General features: G+C 39.4%; 1 protein-coding gene across 6 annotated transcripts in view; it reads right to left on the bottom strand.

The window, feature by feature from the left end:
- Positions 1-13,999, bottom strand: part of LOC126335174 (adhesion G-protein coupled receptor G6-like) — a 166,861-nt gene that overhangs the window by 48,029 nt on the left and 104,833 nt on the right. For all 6 annotated transcript variants that reach the window (XM_049998157.1, XM_049998160.1, XM_049998161.1 and 3 more), the window contains one exon: positions 10,462-10,822. In XM_049998157.1, coding sequence (XP_049854114.1) covers positions 10,462-10,822 — 361 coding nt within the window. The remainder of the gene's footprint in view (positions 1-10,461; positions 10,823-13,999) is intronic.

Below are 13,999 nucleotides of genomic sequence, written 5' to 3' on the forward strand. Positions count from 1 at the left end.
TATCAAAATACAGGTATCTAATAACAATATTGATTTCACCAATCCTCAAGAGATCTGTAACATTTTAATGACTGTGTGGCGTCGATCCACAGATCAATAGGCCAGAACATTATATGTGTATTATGTCTTCGAGTTGATCTTCGTTTTGTATACTTCCGGAACCTCAGTTCCGGCCTAGTCTTTGACCTGTATGTTTGTCTTATAATAAAAGTATTGATGATTAGAAGAAAGAACCATGGTCATTACCTTACCAACTTGATATCTCCTTCAGTGGTGACCCCGACGTGGAGGGTCAAAGTGGTTATGACGGTTTCTCTACAGGTTATTATGCAATTGGTCCTCCACATCTGCAGGGAAATTGTCCATCACCGAGTCACTGATGAGCTTGGTGGAACCTGATGCACTCAAATTACTGCACTGATGAACACTCGGAGTAACAGGCTGGTGAATGTGCAAGCTCCACATGTGTATCACTCCATGCCGGTTGCACACTACGTGAATGACATTCGCCAGCCTGTTATTCCGAGTGTTCATCAGTGCAGTAATTTGAGTGCATCAGGTTCCACCAAGCTCATCAATTACTCTGTGATGGACAATTTCGCTGCAGATGTGGAGGACCAGTTGCATAATAACCTGTCAAGCAACTGCCGTGACTACTTTGACCCTTCATCTAGACACTTCTGTCATTTGGACTTTATATTGCAATTTCCCTCTGACATACAATACGGCAAGGGTGCAGATAATGTGGTTGCAGATTTTTTGTCTTGTGTCAGCATGCCCACAACTCTGATAGACCTCTCTAACTTGCCTCAGCTGCAGTCTGCCGACACGGACATTATGGACCTCATTTCCGATCACAGCTTGTCACTCAAACCTGTGCAATCCACCTTTCCCAGTGTCATAGGTGTGGTTTGGTGTGACGGATCAAATGGTATGCTGCATCCCTTCATATTCAAACCTCTACAGAGACAAGTTTTCGACAAATTACACAACCTAACTCATCCAAGTGTGAGAGCCTCTACCAGACTTATTTCACAGCACTTTGTCTGGTGTGACATGCATCACAACTGACAAGCCTGGGCCCATGCCTGCATTCCATGCCAATAAAATAAAGTTTTGTGGTACACATCGCCCCCACTAGGCAGCTTCACCGCTCCTCCCAGTCATTTCCAGCACGTTCACTTCGACTTGGTGGGCCCCCTCATCCCCTCCGAGGGTTACAGATATGTGCTATCTATTATAAACAGAACATCTCATTGGGTGGAAGCTGCCCTGCTACTCTGTATTACATTCGAATCAGTGGCACAATTCTTCATAGACACTTGGATTTGATGCTTTGGCTGCCCTGTTTACTTGGCGACCGACCAAGGCTGTCAATTTGAGTCTGCCTTGTTTTCTGAACTATGTAGGCTGTGCAGCATCAAGAAAATTCATTCAACAGCATACCACCCCCAAAGCAATGGCCTTGTGGAACATTGGCATAGGATGCTTAAGATGGCCCTACATTGCCATGGCCTCCTTTGAACGGAAGCCCTGCCATTCGTCTTACTTGGTTTGCGTACCACTTTCAAGGAAGACCTTAAAAGGTCAGTGGCTGAGTTCGTCTACGGCCAGTCCCTAACACTGCCAGGCGAACTTGTTGCTCCTACTCTAGTCGCTAAACCATCCGAACTGCCATCCTTGGTAGAGCGGGTGAGGTTACACTGTAACAAGTTTCAACCCCCGCCCCCTTCCAGCCACACTCCGCTGCACACATATGTTCCTAAGGTGTTCAACACTTGTGAATTTGTGTTCCTTCGCGATGACAATGTAAAAGCCCCATTACAGCCCTCTTACACAGGCCCGTACAGAGTTGTCAAATGAACCAGTAACACAATGGACACTGTAATTAAGGGTGTAACTGCTGTCTCCCTCCACAGGGTTAAACCTGCTTGCATCGAGTTTTCCCCTACCTCACCCACCGTTGAAGAGACCACACTCTCTGGCCACCCTCAGCTTTCTTCCTCTGCTCATGATTCGAGTAAAATCATGCCTACACTGGCCCCATCAACGAGCCCACACTCATTCCTTGGTTTTCCACCTCCCGGCTCCTATAGCAGAGGCCCCAGCTCCCAGGGCTCTAATATAACAGTTCCATCTTCATGCAACAGCACACCACGCCGCTCTTCTAAATGGTGCAGCCTGCAGGTTCCTGCCACACCCATTCAGATCTCACCGTCTGACACTCACCCCTCTACTTGCAGCACACCGTCCTCACCGTGCTACGGTCTCCCCACCCCACCGGCTCAGCATACCTCTCCATTAGCAGGCACCACTTACGAGCTCTTTACCCACATTCATCCTAATGACATTTGTGGTTTATCTGTCATCGTTAGTGGTGATACCGCATTAGTGCTGCTTGCATTTGATGAATCATGTGACTCGTTAGTTGGTGTGTCACAACTTATAGTGAAGTGTTTCAAAATCTCTCGAAGTGCTACATGTGGCAACCTACGTGCTTATGTTAGGCCAAGTGGAAAGGTGATCATTAGGTTCCCTGCCGACGACACCCTTCCACACCAGTGCTTCTGCACTGCACTAGCCGATGACTACAACTGCCGACGTTGCTTCAAGACTTCAGCATCAGCATCCCAGGATTTGCTCCACGCTCTCCTCCCACATGGCCTGTGCCGTTAGACACGGAGGAACTTACTGTAACCCACTTAACCCCCCCCCCCCCCCCCACACTCCATCGTGTACGTACTCCACACTGCAGGGGGAGGGGGGGGGGGGGACTATGTGGCGTTGATCCACAGATCGATACACCAGAACATCATATGTGTATTATGTCTTTGAGTTGATTTTTGTTTCGTATACTTCTGGGACCTCAGTTCTGGCCTGGTCTTCAACCTGTACATTTGTCATGTAATAAAAGTATTGATGATTAGAAGAGAGAACCATAGTCATTACCTTACCACCTTGATATCTCCTTCAACTATTTCATAGGATCAAACTTTTCTACCACAGATAAAGTATCTGTTGGAAGTCTTGCTGAGGACAATTCTGAAGCTAATCAACTCAATGAACTTGAAATCAAGGATATTTTGCAGCTCATCAGAGAATGTAAAAACAAAAAAATCCACTGGATGGGATGAAATTTCTCCATTTTTACTTAAACAGTGTGAAAACAGTCTAACATATCCTTTGGTGCACCTAATAAATAGTGTCTTAAAAGAAGGAGTGTTCCCTGACATACTAAAATTAGCCATTGTTAAACCTCTCTACAAAAAAGGTGATAAATGAGTGGTAGAAAATTACAGACCACTCACTTTAACTTCCAGTTTTAGCAATTGAATTGAAAAAAATAATTCTGAAATATATGTTAGAGCATTACAAGAAGCACAACATTCTGGGAGATTTTCAGCATGGTTTCAGAAGTGGTCATAGCACCATGAACGCTCTTGATAAAATTGATGAAGGCGTGCAAGTAGCTGGAGTTTTCCTAGACCTATCAAAGGCTTTTGATAGGGTTGATCATAAGGTACTTCTGTCAAAACTGGCCAGAAAGGGCATAAGTGGAAAACTATTGCAACTTACCACATCACATTTAAAAAAAAGAGAAGACAGTGTACCTCAATCTCACACAACAATGGAGAAACATTAAAAATTTATACATTAAGGGTCAGGAATACTAAGTTTGGTGTGTCTCAGGGATCGATAATTGGTCCCTTTCTTTTTATATGTTACGTCCATGACTTTCTAAAGATAGTAAAAAATGATACCTTCATTGCAATGTATGCAGATGACACTTCAGGCCATTGTTGGGGAAATGATATTCTTAATCTTGGCATAGAGATAAAAAAAATTATAGATATTGCAAAGGAAAAGTTTGAAAATGACAATCTAAAAATCAACTTACAAAAAACAAATATAATCCCCTTCAATGTTGGTGATTTGCAAACTTGTATTGATTCTCAAGATAGTAATATTTTAGAGGAAATCTGCAGTGAGTGTAAATTCCTAGGTATATGCATAGATAGCAAACTACTATGGACACAACAAATTGACAACATATGTACAAGGCTATCATCTAGCCTATATGTTTTAAGAAGAATAGCTCCATATGTCAATACCCAAACAATGAGGATGATGTATTTTGGTTTAATACATCCATTTCTAGCATATAGTCTTGTATTGAGGCGCACAGCTTCCAAAACTCATGTAGACTGAGTATTTAAACTCCACAAAAGAGCCTTCAGAATATTAGGCAAAAAAGATGCTAGAACATCATGTAAGGGATTGTTTATAGAATTGAAAATTCTGACTATCTATTCAATGTATATGTTTGAAGGAATAGTATTAACTGTAGAAGATAAGAAATATACCTGAAACTTCCTGGCAGATCAAAACTGTGTGCCAGACTGAGACTTGAAATCGGGACCTTTGCCTTTCACGGGAAAGTACTCTACCATCTGAGCTACCCAAGCACGACTCACGCCCTGTCCTCACTGCTTTACTTCTGCCAGTACCTCATCTCTTACCTTCCAAACTTTACAGAAGCACTCCTGTGAACCTTGATGGTAGAGCACTTGCCTGAAAAAGGAAAAAGTCCCGAGTTCGAGTCTCAGTCCGGCACACAGTTTTGATCTGCCAGGAAGTTTCATATCGGCACACACTCCACTGCAGAGTGAGAAACTCATTCAAGAAATATACCTGTCATAATGCAGAAATTCATGATCACAATACTAGACAAGAACAAAATTACCATATGATACACAGAAGACTGAAAAAAACTGCAAACAGTCCATATATTAATGGAGCAAAATACTTCAATGCACTGCCAAATGAACTGAAGGTATTAACTGGAGAGACATTCAAAAAACATATAAAATCATGGCTAACTGGGCAGTGCTTCTATAGCCTGCTGTTGAAACTAAAATATAAAATTTTATTATGTCAAATAATTTGGACTACATTCTTAAGTTCCTATTATAAAGTAAAATTAGATTGTACACTGTTGTATTGTACTACCAATTGCTGCAAATTTAATTACATGTTTCATGTAAATAAATTACAAATTACAAATTACAAGCTAAGTTTGATTGGAATCCCATGTTAGCAGCTGTATACTGAGAGTGCACCTGGCAGGAAAGGGAAAGGTAAACTGGCAGGGTTGTTAGTGAAATCCATAAGGGGGGACACTAGCACTCATGGATGTACCTCTTTTTTAGACTAATATCAGTGTCCACCGAGAAGTTCAGGCAGGCAGGTGCTAAAGAGGTCCAAAACTCACAAGATTCTCGCACCAGTAAAGTAAATAATAATGTTACCATATTTAACCAAGATATTGGTGGATTAAATAAAAAAGTAGATTCTCACAAAAGTAAAGTAAAAAATAATGCTACCATTTTTCAGCAAAATATTCCAGGATTGAAGAATAAAATATATGATCTCCTGGTTTGTTTAGATGACATTGAATGTGATAATGTAATAGATATACTATGCCTGTCTGAGCATCACATTGTGTCTGATACGGAAAAGGTGAATATTGGTGGTTATAAACTAGCTGAGGGCTAGTAGAAATCCTTGAGTAACAGAAGATATACTGAATTTAATTGATGAAAGGAGAAAGTATAAAAATGCAGTAAATGAAGCAGGCAAAAAGGAATACAAATGACTCAAAAATGAGATCAACAGGAAGTGCAAAATGGCTAAGCAGGGATGGCTTGAGGACAAATGTAAGGATGTAGAGGCTTATCTCACTAGGGGTAAGATAATACGGCTTACAGGAAAATTAAAGAGACCTTTGGAGATAAGAAAACCACTTGTATGAACATCAAGAGCTCAGATGGAAACCCAGTTCTAAGCAAAGAAGGGTAAGAAGAAAGGTGGAAGGAGTATATAGAAGGTCTATACAAGGGCGATGTACTTGAGGATAATATGATGGAAATGGAAGAGGATGTAGATGAAGATGAAATGGGAGATACGATACTGCGTGAAGAGTTTGACAGAGCACTGAAAGACCTGAGTCAAAGCAAGGCCCACGGAGTAGACAACATTCCATTGGAACTACTGATGGCCTTGGGAGAGCCAGTCCTGACAAAACTCTACCATCTGGCGACCAAGATGTACGAAACAGGCAAAATACCCTCAGACCTCAAGAAGAATATAATAATTCCAATCCCAAAGAAAGCAGGTGTTGACAGATGTGATAATTACCGAACTATCAGTTTAATAAGTCACAGCTGCAAAATCCTAACGCGAATTCTTTACAGACGAATTGAAAAACTGGTAGAAGCTGACCTCGGAGAAGATCAGTTTGGATTTTGTAGAAATGTTGGAACACGTGAGGCAATACTGACCCTACAACTTATCTTAGAAGAAAGATTAACGAATGGCAAACCTACGTTTCTAGCATTTGCAGACTTAGAGAAAGCTTTTGACAATGTTGACTGGAATACTCTCATTCAAATTCTAAAGGTGGCAGGGGTAAAATACAGGGAGCGATAGGCTATTTACAATTTGTACAGAAACCAGATGGCAGTTATAAGAGTCGAGGGGCATGAAAGGGAAGCAGTAGTTGCGAAGGGAGATCCCCGATGTTATTCAATTTGTATATTGCGCAAGTAGTAAAGGAAATAAAAGAAAAGTTCGGAGTAGGCATTAAAATCCATGGAGAAGAAATAAAAACTTTGAGGTTCGCCGACGACATTGTAATTCTGACAGAGACAGCAAAGGACTTGGAAGAGCAGTTGAACGGAATAGACAGTGTCTTGAAAGGAGGATATAAGATGAACATCAACAAAAGCAAAATGAGGGTAATGGAATGTAGTCGAATTAAATTGAGTGATGCTGAGAGTATTAGATTAGGAAATGAGACACTTAAAGTAGTAAAGGAGTTTTGATATTTGGGGAGCAAAAAAACTGATGATGGTCAAAGTAGAGAGGATATAAAATGTAGACTGGCAATGGCAAGGAAAGCGTTTCTGAAGAAGAGAAATTTGTTAACATCGAGTATAGATTTAAGTGTCAGGAAGTCATTTCTGAAAGTATTTGTATGGAGTGTAGCTATGTATGGAAGTGAAACATGGACGATAAATAGTTTGAACAAGAAGAGAATAGAAGCTTTTGAAATGTGGTGCTACGAAAAATGCTGAAGATTACATGGGTGGATTACATAACTAATGAGGAAGTATTGAATAGGATTGGGGAGAAGAGAAGTTTGTGGCACAACTTGACTAGAAGAAGGGATTGGTTGGTAGGACATGTTCTGAGGCATCAAGGGATCACCAATTTAAATATTGGAGGTCAGCGTGGAGGGTAAAAATCATAGATGGAGACCAAGAGATGAATACACTAAGCAAATTCAGAAGGATGTAGGTTCCGGTAGGTACTGGGAGATGAAGAGGCTTGCACAGGATAGAGTAGCATGGAGAGCTGCATCAAACCAGTCTCAGAACTGAAGACCACAACAACAACAACAACAACAACAAGATAAACTAGCTGCACATATGAGTAGAGAGAATAAGGTGAGAGGAGGAGTTGCCATATATGTCAATAGTTATCACTGAGTAAAAAGCTTAGATACAAAAAAGTTTCATCTAGAGCAACATATACAAGCATGTAACTGTCAACTTAAAGTGAAGGAGGGCTCTTTTATAATTGTAACAGTATATAGGTCCCCTTCAGGAAACTTTCATTTATTCCTGGAAAACTCTGATGCCTTGTTGTGCTATCAGTCAGATAGGGGAAAGCAAATTATCATTTGTGTGGACTTCGACATTGATTCATTAAAATAGTGTAATAGGAAGAATGACCTGGAAGCCTTGCTCGGTTCTTTCAATTTGACATCTGTCATTGATTTTTCTACTCGGGTTGTAAAGGACAGCAGCACATTGACAGATAACACTTTTATAGATCAAGATGTGTTTAAAAACATAAATTCTTGTCCTGTTGAGAATGGCCTTTCTGATCATGGTAATGATAATAATGAGCGTATGGCATTGGTGGCTGGGAGACACCTCACAGGGCGGTTTGGCCGCCACTCCACAAGTTCTTTAATGCTACTACGGCGACTTGCAAGTAAATGAGGATGAAATGATGATGAAAGGCACATAATACCCAGTCATCTCAAGGCAGAGAAAATCCCTGACCCCACTGGGAATCGAACCTGGGACCCCGTGCGTGGGAAGTGAGAACGCTACCCCAAGACCACGAGCCACGGAATCTGATCATGGTGCTCAGCTAGTTACAGTATATGACATAGCTCCATTCAGTAATTCAAAACTACCCCCCCCCCCCCCCCCCCCCCCCCCCAAAGTTGTGCATTCAATTACTGACTCAACAATCAGAAATCTTCAGCAGTTAGATTGGGATGAAGTTACAAGGAACCCGATGCTAATTTAAAATATAACTTATTTCATGATACAATTGTAAGAGAATTTGAAAACTGTTTCCCTAAGAAGGTAGTTAAATCTAATTATAAGAAACCATCAAAAAACGTTGGATTACTAAAGGAATAAAAATATCTTGTAACCACAAAAGGGAACTGTATCTAATGACCCAGAAACAGCCAAATATTATAAAAACTACTGTGCTACATTAAGAAAGGTTATTAAAAACTTCAGAAGCATGTGCATCATGGTTGAGATTAATCCCTCTGAAAAAAAATCAAAACAATTTGGAATATTATTACAAGGGAGACAGGGCAACCAAGAGTACAGGATTATGGCATTACCATCAAAGCGAATGGAAACTTTACAAAAAACAAGCCAGAAGTCAAAATCATTTTGAATAATCATTTTTTAAATGTTGTAGAGAAAATAGGATCTAAATGTTCATGAGAAGAAGCAAGACAGTTAATGGAAAAGCTTTACCCACACAATTAATGCAATTGAAATTCCACCCACTTCTCCTTCTGAAATTAGGAAGATAATAAACTCTCTCAAGAATGAAAACTCACATGGAATTGATGGCATTTCCAGCAGGATAATAAAAGCTTGTTCCCAAGAGATAAGTGAAATTCTTAGGCATATATGTAATAGCTCTCTGAAGCAGTGTATTTTCCCAAATAGACTTAAGTATGCCATTGTTAAACCACTGCGTAAAAAGGGGGATACAACTACTGCCCAATCACTCTTCTGACTGCCTTATCCAAAATTCTTGAAAAAGTAATGTACTGTACAGTAGCTTCACACCTTTGTAAAAATAAAGTTTTAACAAAATGTCAGTTTGGTTTCCAGAAAGATTTTTCAACAGAAAGTGGTATATATACTTTCACTAACGAAATATTAAATGCTCTGAGTAACCGGAAGTCACACGTTGGGATTTTTTGTGATCTCTCAAAGGCTTTTGATTGTGTAAATCATGGAATACTTCTAGATAAGCTCTGGTTCTCTGCAAATGAGCTCTCATTCAACTTTGACAAAACAAAGTATATACAGTTCCACACAGTAAATGGAATGACACCACTAATAAATATAGACTTTGATCAGAAATTGGTAGCTAAGGTAGAATATTCAAAATTTCTAGGTGTGTGCATTGATGAGGGGTTGAACTGGAAAAAACACAGTGAATTATCTCCTTAAACGTTTGAGTTCAGCTACTTATGCTATTAGGGTCATTGCAAATTTTGGCGATATACATCTCAGTAAATTAGCTTACCATGCCTATTTCCATTCTCTGCTTTTATATGGCAGCATATTCTGGGGTAACTCATTGTTGAGTAAAAGAGTGTCCATTGCACAAAAGTGTGTAATCATAATAACTGCTAGAGCTCATCCAAGATCATCCTGCAGACACTTATTTAAAGAGCTAGGGATCTTCACTGTAGCCTCACAATATATATATTCACTTATGAAATTTGTTGTTAACAATCCAAACGAATTCAAAAGTAATAGCAGTGTACATGGCTACAACACTAGGAGAAAGGATGATCTTCACTACTCAAGGTTAAATCTAACTTTAGCTCAGGAGGGGTAAATTATGCTGCCACAAAAGTCTTTGGTCACTTACCTAACAGCATCAAAAGTCTGGCAGATAGCCATATAGCATTTAAAAGGAAATTAAAAGAATTTCTGAATGGCAACTCCTTTTACTCATTAGATGAATTTTTGGATATAGTAAGTGGGTAATTTCACCACCCACCATCCAAAAAAAGGAAAAAAGATATATTAAGTGTCATGTAATATTTTGTGTAATGTAATATCTTGTATAGACACCTTTTATTAACCTGACATGTTCCACATCATTACAAAGTGTCATATTCATGATCTATGGAACAATTACTAATCTAATATACTTGAGGTGGATCAAGAATGCCCACACACAGATTGAAACACAGTACCAAACAACATATATTAAGCAGACCAGTTAATTAGATGTTCTTGCATTAGCTGGATAAATGAGAGATGATACGCATTAATAAAATACAGGAGCTAAAAAAGTTTGCTGTAAACACTTAGAAACTATGAATAGTGTTACCTTTCTCATCTGGCACATCATGTATGTCGATCTCACTTAATATTCTGTCCACATTCATCAGTATGACATTACTACTTTCTGCTGTCTGCTGGGCTTCTTCCAGTACTTCTTTGTCTTGCCTTGTCATAGCTGCTGTTACCTCTGCCACAGCTTCCACAGCTGAAGAATTCAGTTTCTCTGTGTCAGCTGAGTCTAAAGCAAGACCTACAATAACAATGTCACTAGCTGACAGTTTCTGACCACTTTCATCTGTTCTGTCTCTGATAATGGACTGCAGATTACTGAGTGCACTAGTGGTATGGTTTCCTGTTCCCATGATGAGTTCATGTAATCTTCTTCTTTTTGATCCCAGGTTTGAACCCTGTAACAGGAAATGTTTACATCTGCTCATCACCAGTTTTTTTAGACAGATTTAATGAATCTTTTTCTTCTAGATCTTGGCAAAAGAAAGTAAGCAATAAACTTAAGTGGACTAAACATGGAATAAAAATTTTTAATGATATGAAAAGGAGAATTCACAATTAGTTAAAATCAAACAGAAATATCGATTTTGTTATGAACGTCAAACACAATAAACTGTATCCAAGAAAATTATAGCTGCAGCTAAAAACTGGTCAATAATACTTTCTCTCTCTGCCATAGTAATAATACAAAAGTAGTGTGGTCAGTTGTTCAGTCAGAATTAGGAACCAAAGTTAAAAGTCATGATATTTCAAAAATTAGATTTGAAAAAGAGTCTTTAATAAACCCTGTTCAGATGTTTCAATGAACTCTTCTTAAATGTAGTAAGGTCAGATGAAGATATAGTAGCCTGTCAAGACAACGTAAATTTCATAAGCTTGGAAACACATCTTTCAAACAGTTTAAAAAATCATCCAAAGGCATGTGGAAAGTGAAATTTTGTCTTTAAAAAACAAAAGCTTGTTTACACGGGATGAAATACCCTTATCTGTAATCAGAAGAGTGTGTAATATCATTTCACAACCGCTATCAGCTATCAGAAACTGATCTCTTGGTCAGTGTTGTTTTCCAAATGTATTAAAACATGTTGGGATAAAACCACTATTCAAATAGGGATTGACAGAAGATGTGAGGAATTACCTCCCTCTCTCTTCTGCTGGAAGCATTTGAAAAGGCTTCATTAAAACAAATTCAAAAATTTCTTAATGTGAATGTCATAATTTTTAAAAATCACTCCGGATTCCAACAAGGAAAAAGCACTGTAAATGCAATTAATGTGTTTGCTCAAAAGATATGCTCCTTGTTGGACAAGTGTAGAAAGGCCAGAAATATTCTGTGATCCAACAAAAGCTTTTGATTCAGTGAACCAGTCCTTACTTCTAAACAAATTATATATATATGCAATGAGATACCCATCTTTACAATGGTTCACCTCTTACTTAACAGATGGGGAACGAAGAGTAATTATAATGTCAAATTCAAGAAATTGCTTCTCAGACTGGAAAACAATTGACCAACGAGTCTTGGAGGGTTTTATATAGGGTCCCTACCTCTTCCTTTTCTACATAAATGACCAACCACCTGCTACTGATGCTATTTCAGTTTTATTTGCTGATGATACATCAGTTCCAACTGAAAATGAGCCTGGGAAGAAACCTGGGAAGTGTCCTAAATACTTTAGAGAAACTTGAATCTTGGTTCCATCAAAATGGACTGAAACTACATGTAACTAAAACCAAAATGATGCAGTTTGAAGCTAAATCATTAGAATGAAGTGAAGTAAAGGTAATTTGCAATGATGAGTATATCACAGAAGCAAACACCATGAAGTTCTTAGGCCTGAATTTTGATGAAAATGTAAATTACATGGTACGCATAGACTGCTTAGCAAACAAATTTAACAGCCTAGAAAGAAGAAAAGAAAGGAAGGAAGGGAGGAAACATGTGTTGCCAAACAATGGGCATAATGTTGATCACTGTCAAAAAATCAACTTACACTTAACTCTTTCTATTTCAACCACAATCATTATTTTATTAGGAAACATATGCCAACATGGAAAAACTGAAGGTTCACTGCAGCACTACAATAATTCAATGCAGCACTAAAATGGAGCTCTTTCAAGAGAAGCCAAGCCATTTCCACACTACCAGGTCCCACATTTGTTGTTCTGAGTATGACTGGAAACAGTGCATCGGCATGAAAAGTGGGCTGTAAACAAATACAAATAACCATTTATCTTAGTAGAGGGGAGAGCAGTCCAGCAGTGGCTATGTGGATGAGAGTGTCACACCTTGACCAGGAAATACGGTACAGCACACAACTGCTAAATGGTCAGGCCTTTGATGCTTTGACTTTGACTTTGGTGCTGTTCGTCTAAGCTACCAGTGAACTGCCCCCTCATCCTGGGACACTGCTGTGACCCAACCCTGCACAGAAATGGTCCCATACACAGGACCACTTCAGTTGGTGTCTGAAGTCAACAACAGATGAACGTTAGTGGATGTTAGGGCTTCCAAACACCACAAGGCCACATCTACAGCTTGCAGGAGTCATGCAATGAGTGGAGTGAGCAAGCTGTTGATTCTGATTGTGTGTGCTGAAGATATAGTGTCAAGGGGAGAGATACATTGGAACTTGAAAGTTATATTAATCAAACTGGCAGAGTTGATAGACATACTGTATTTCATGGGACTCAGGGAGCACTATTTGCAGCCAGGTGTTTGCAGTGCACCCTGCCATGGCATAAAGCACCTTGTGCAGAATCGATGTTAGGTACATGCCACCATTATGTCCATCCTGCCAGTGTACTACATTTAAAGTGATTGATAAGAAGGTGTAGGGTATAAATTGGTTGTTATTTGGAGCATTTGTGGAGTATTGTGAATTGGTGCTTTGCTGTCTTTGTTGTGGATGGAAGCTAAAGGTTTTGCAATGGCAGAGTCATGGACACAGGATGTTTCCAAGTGAGAGGCATTGTGGGTGTTACTGAAAAAGGCAGCATAGTTATACATGGGTAAAACAGAGTTACTAAGTCAAATGGCTATTAAAGATGAGCCGTTGGTGCCAATCTAGCCATCAGGGGCTTAAGTAGATTCAACAACTACCAGCATGATTACTGGTACTCCTTTTTCTTGTAGGTCAGCTGAAGATATGGTGTCTGTCTTGAAGAACCTGAAAATGTCAGCAGGGATGGCTAATTGGTCAGACAGTCAGTTGTTGAAAGTGACAAAGCTGCAGTTGCTACGAGAGGCAAAAACTTTTGTTAGGTGTATGGAGGCATTGAAAAATGCAAATACATTTGGGCAATCAGGTCAGGTCCTCCTGCAGTGATATAGAAAGAGAAACATTATGAGGTTTTTTTTGGGAACAATTAAGTGGAATCATGAAAAGGCACAGTGAGGTAATGGAGAATTTTGCTAATGGGATGCATAAGATTAATGTAGATACATACAAGCTAGGAAAGAGTGATGAGGCAAATACAGTTATGCTACCGGAAGCAAAGCACAGGATACTTGTCACCCGAGGGGCCTGTCACCTGATATGTCAAGACAGGTTCATACTGGTGTCCTGCAAGAT

This window comes from Schistocerca gregaria, chromosome 2, assembly GCF_023897955.1.
Source record: "Schistocerca gregaria isolate iqSchGreg1 chromosome 2, iqSchGreg1.2, whole genome shotgun sequence".
NCBI classification, from domain to species: domain Eukaryota; kingdom Metazoa; phylum Arthropoda; class Insecta; order Orthoptera; family Acrididae; genus Schistocerca; species Schistocerca gregaria.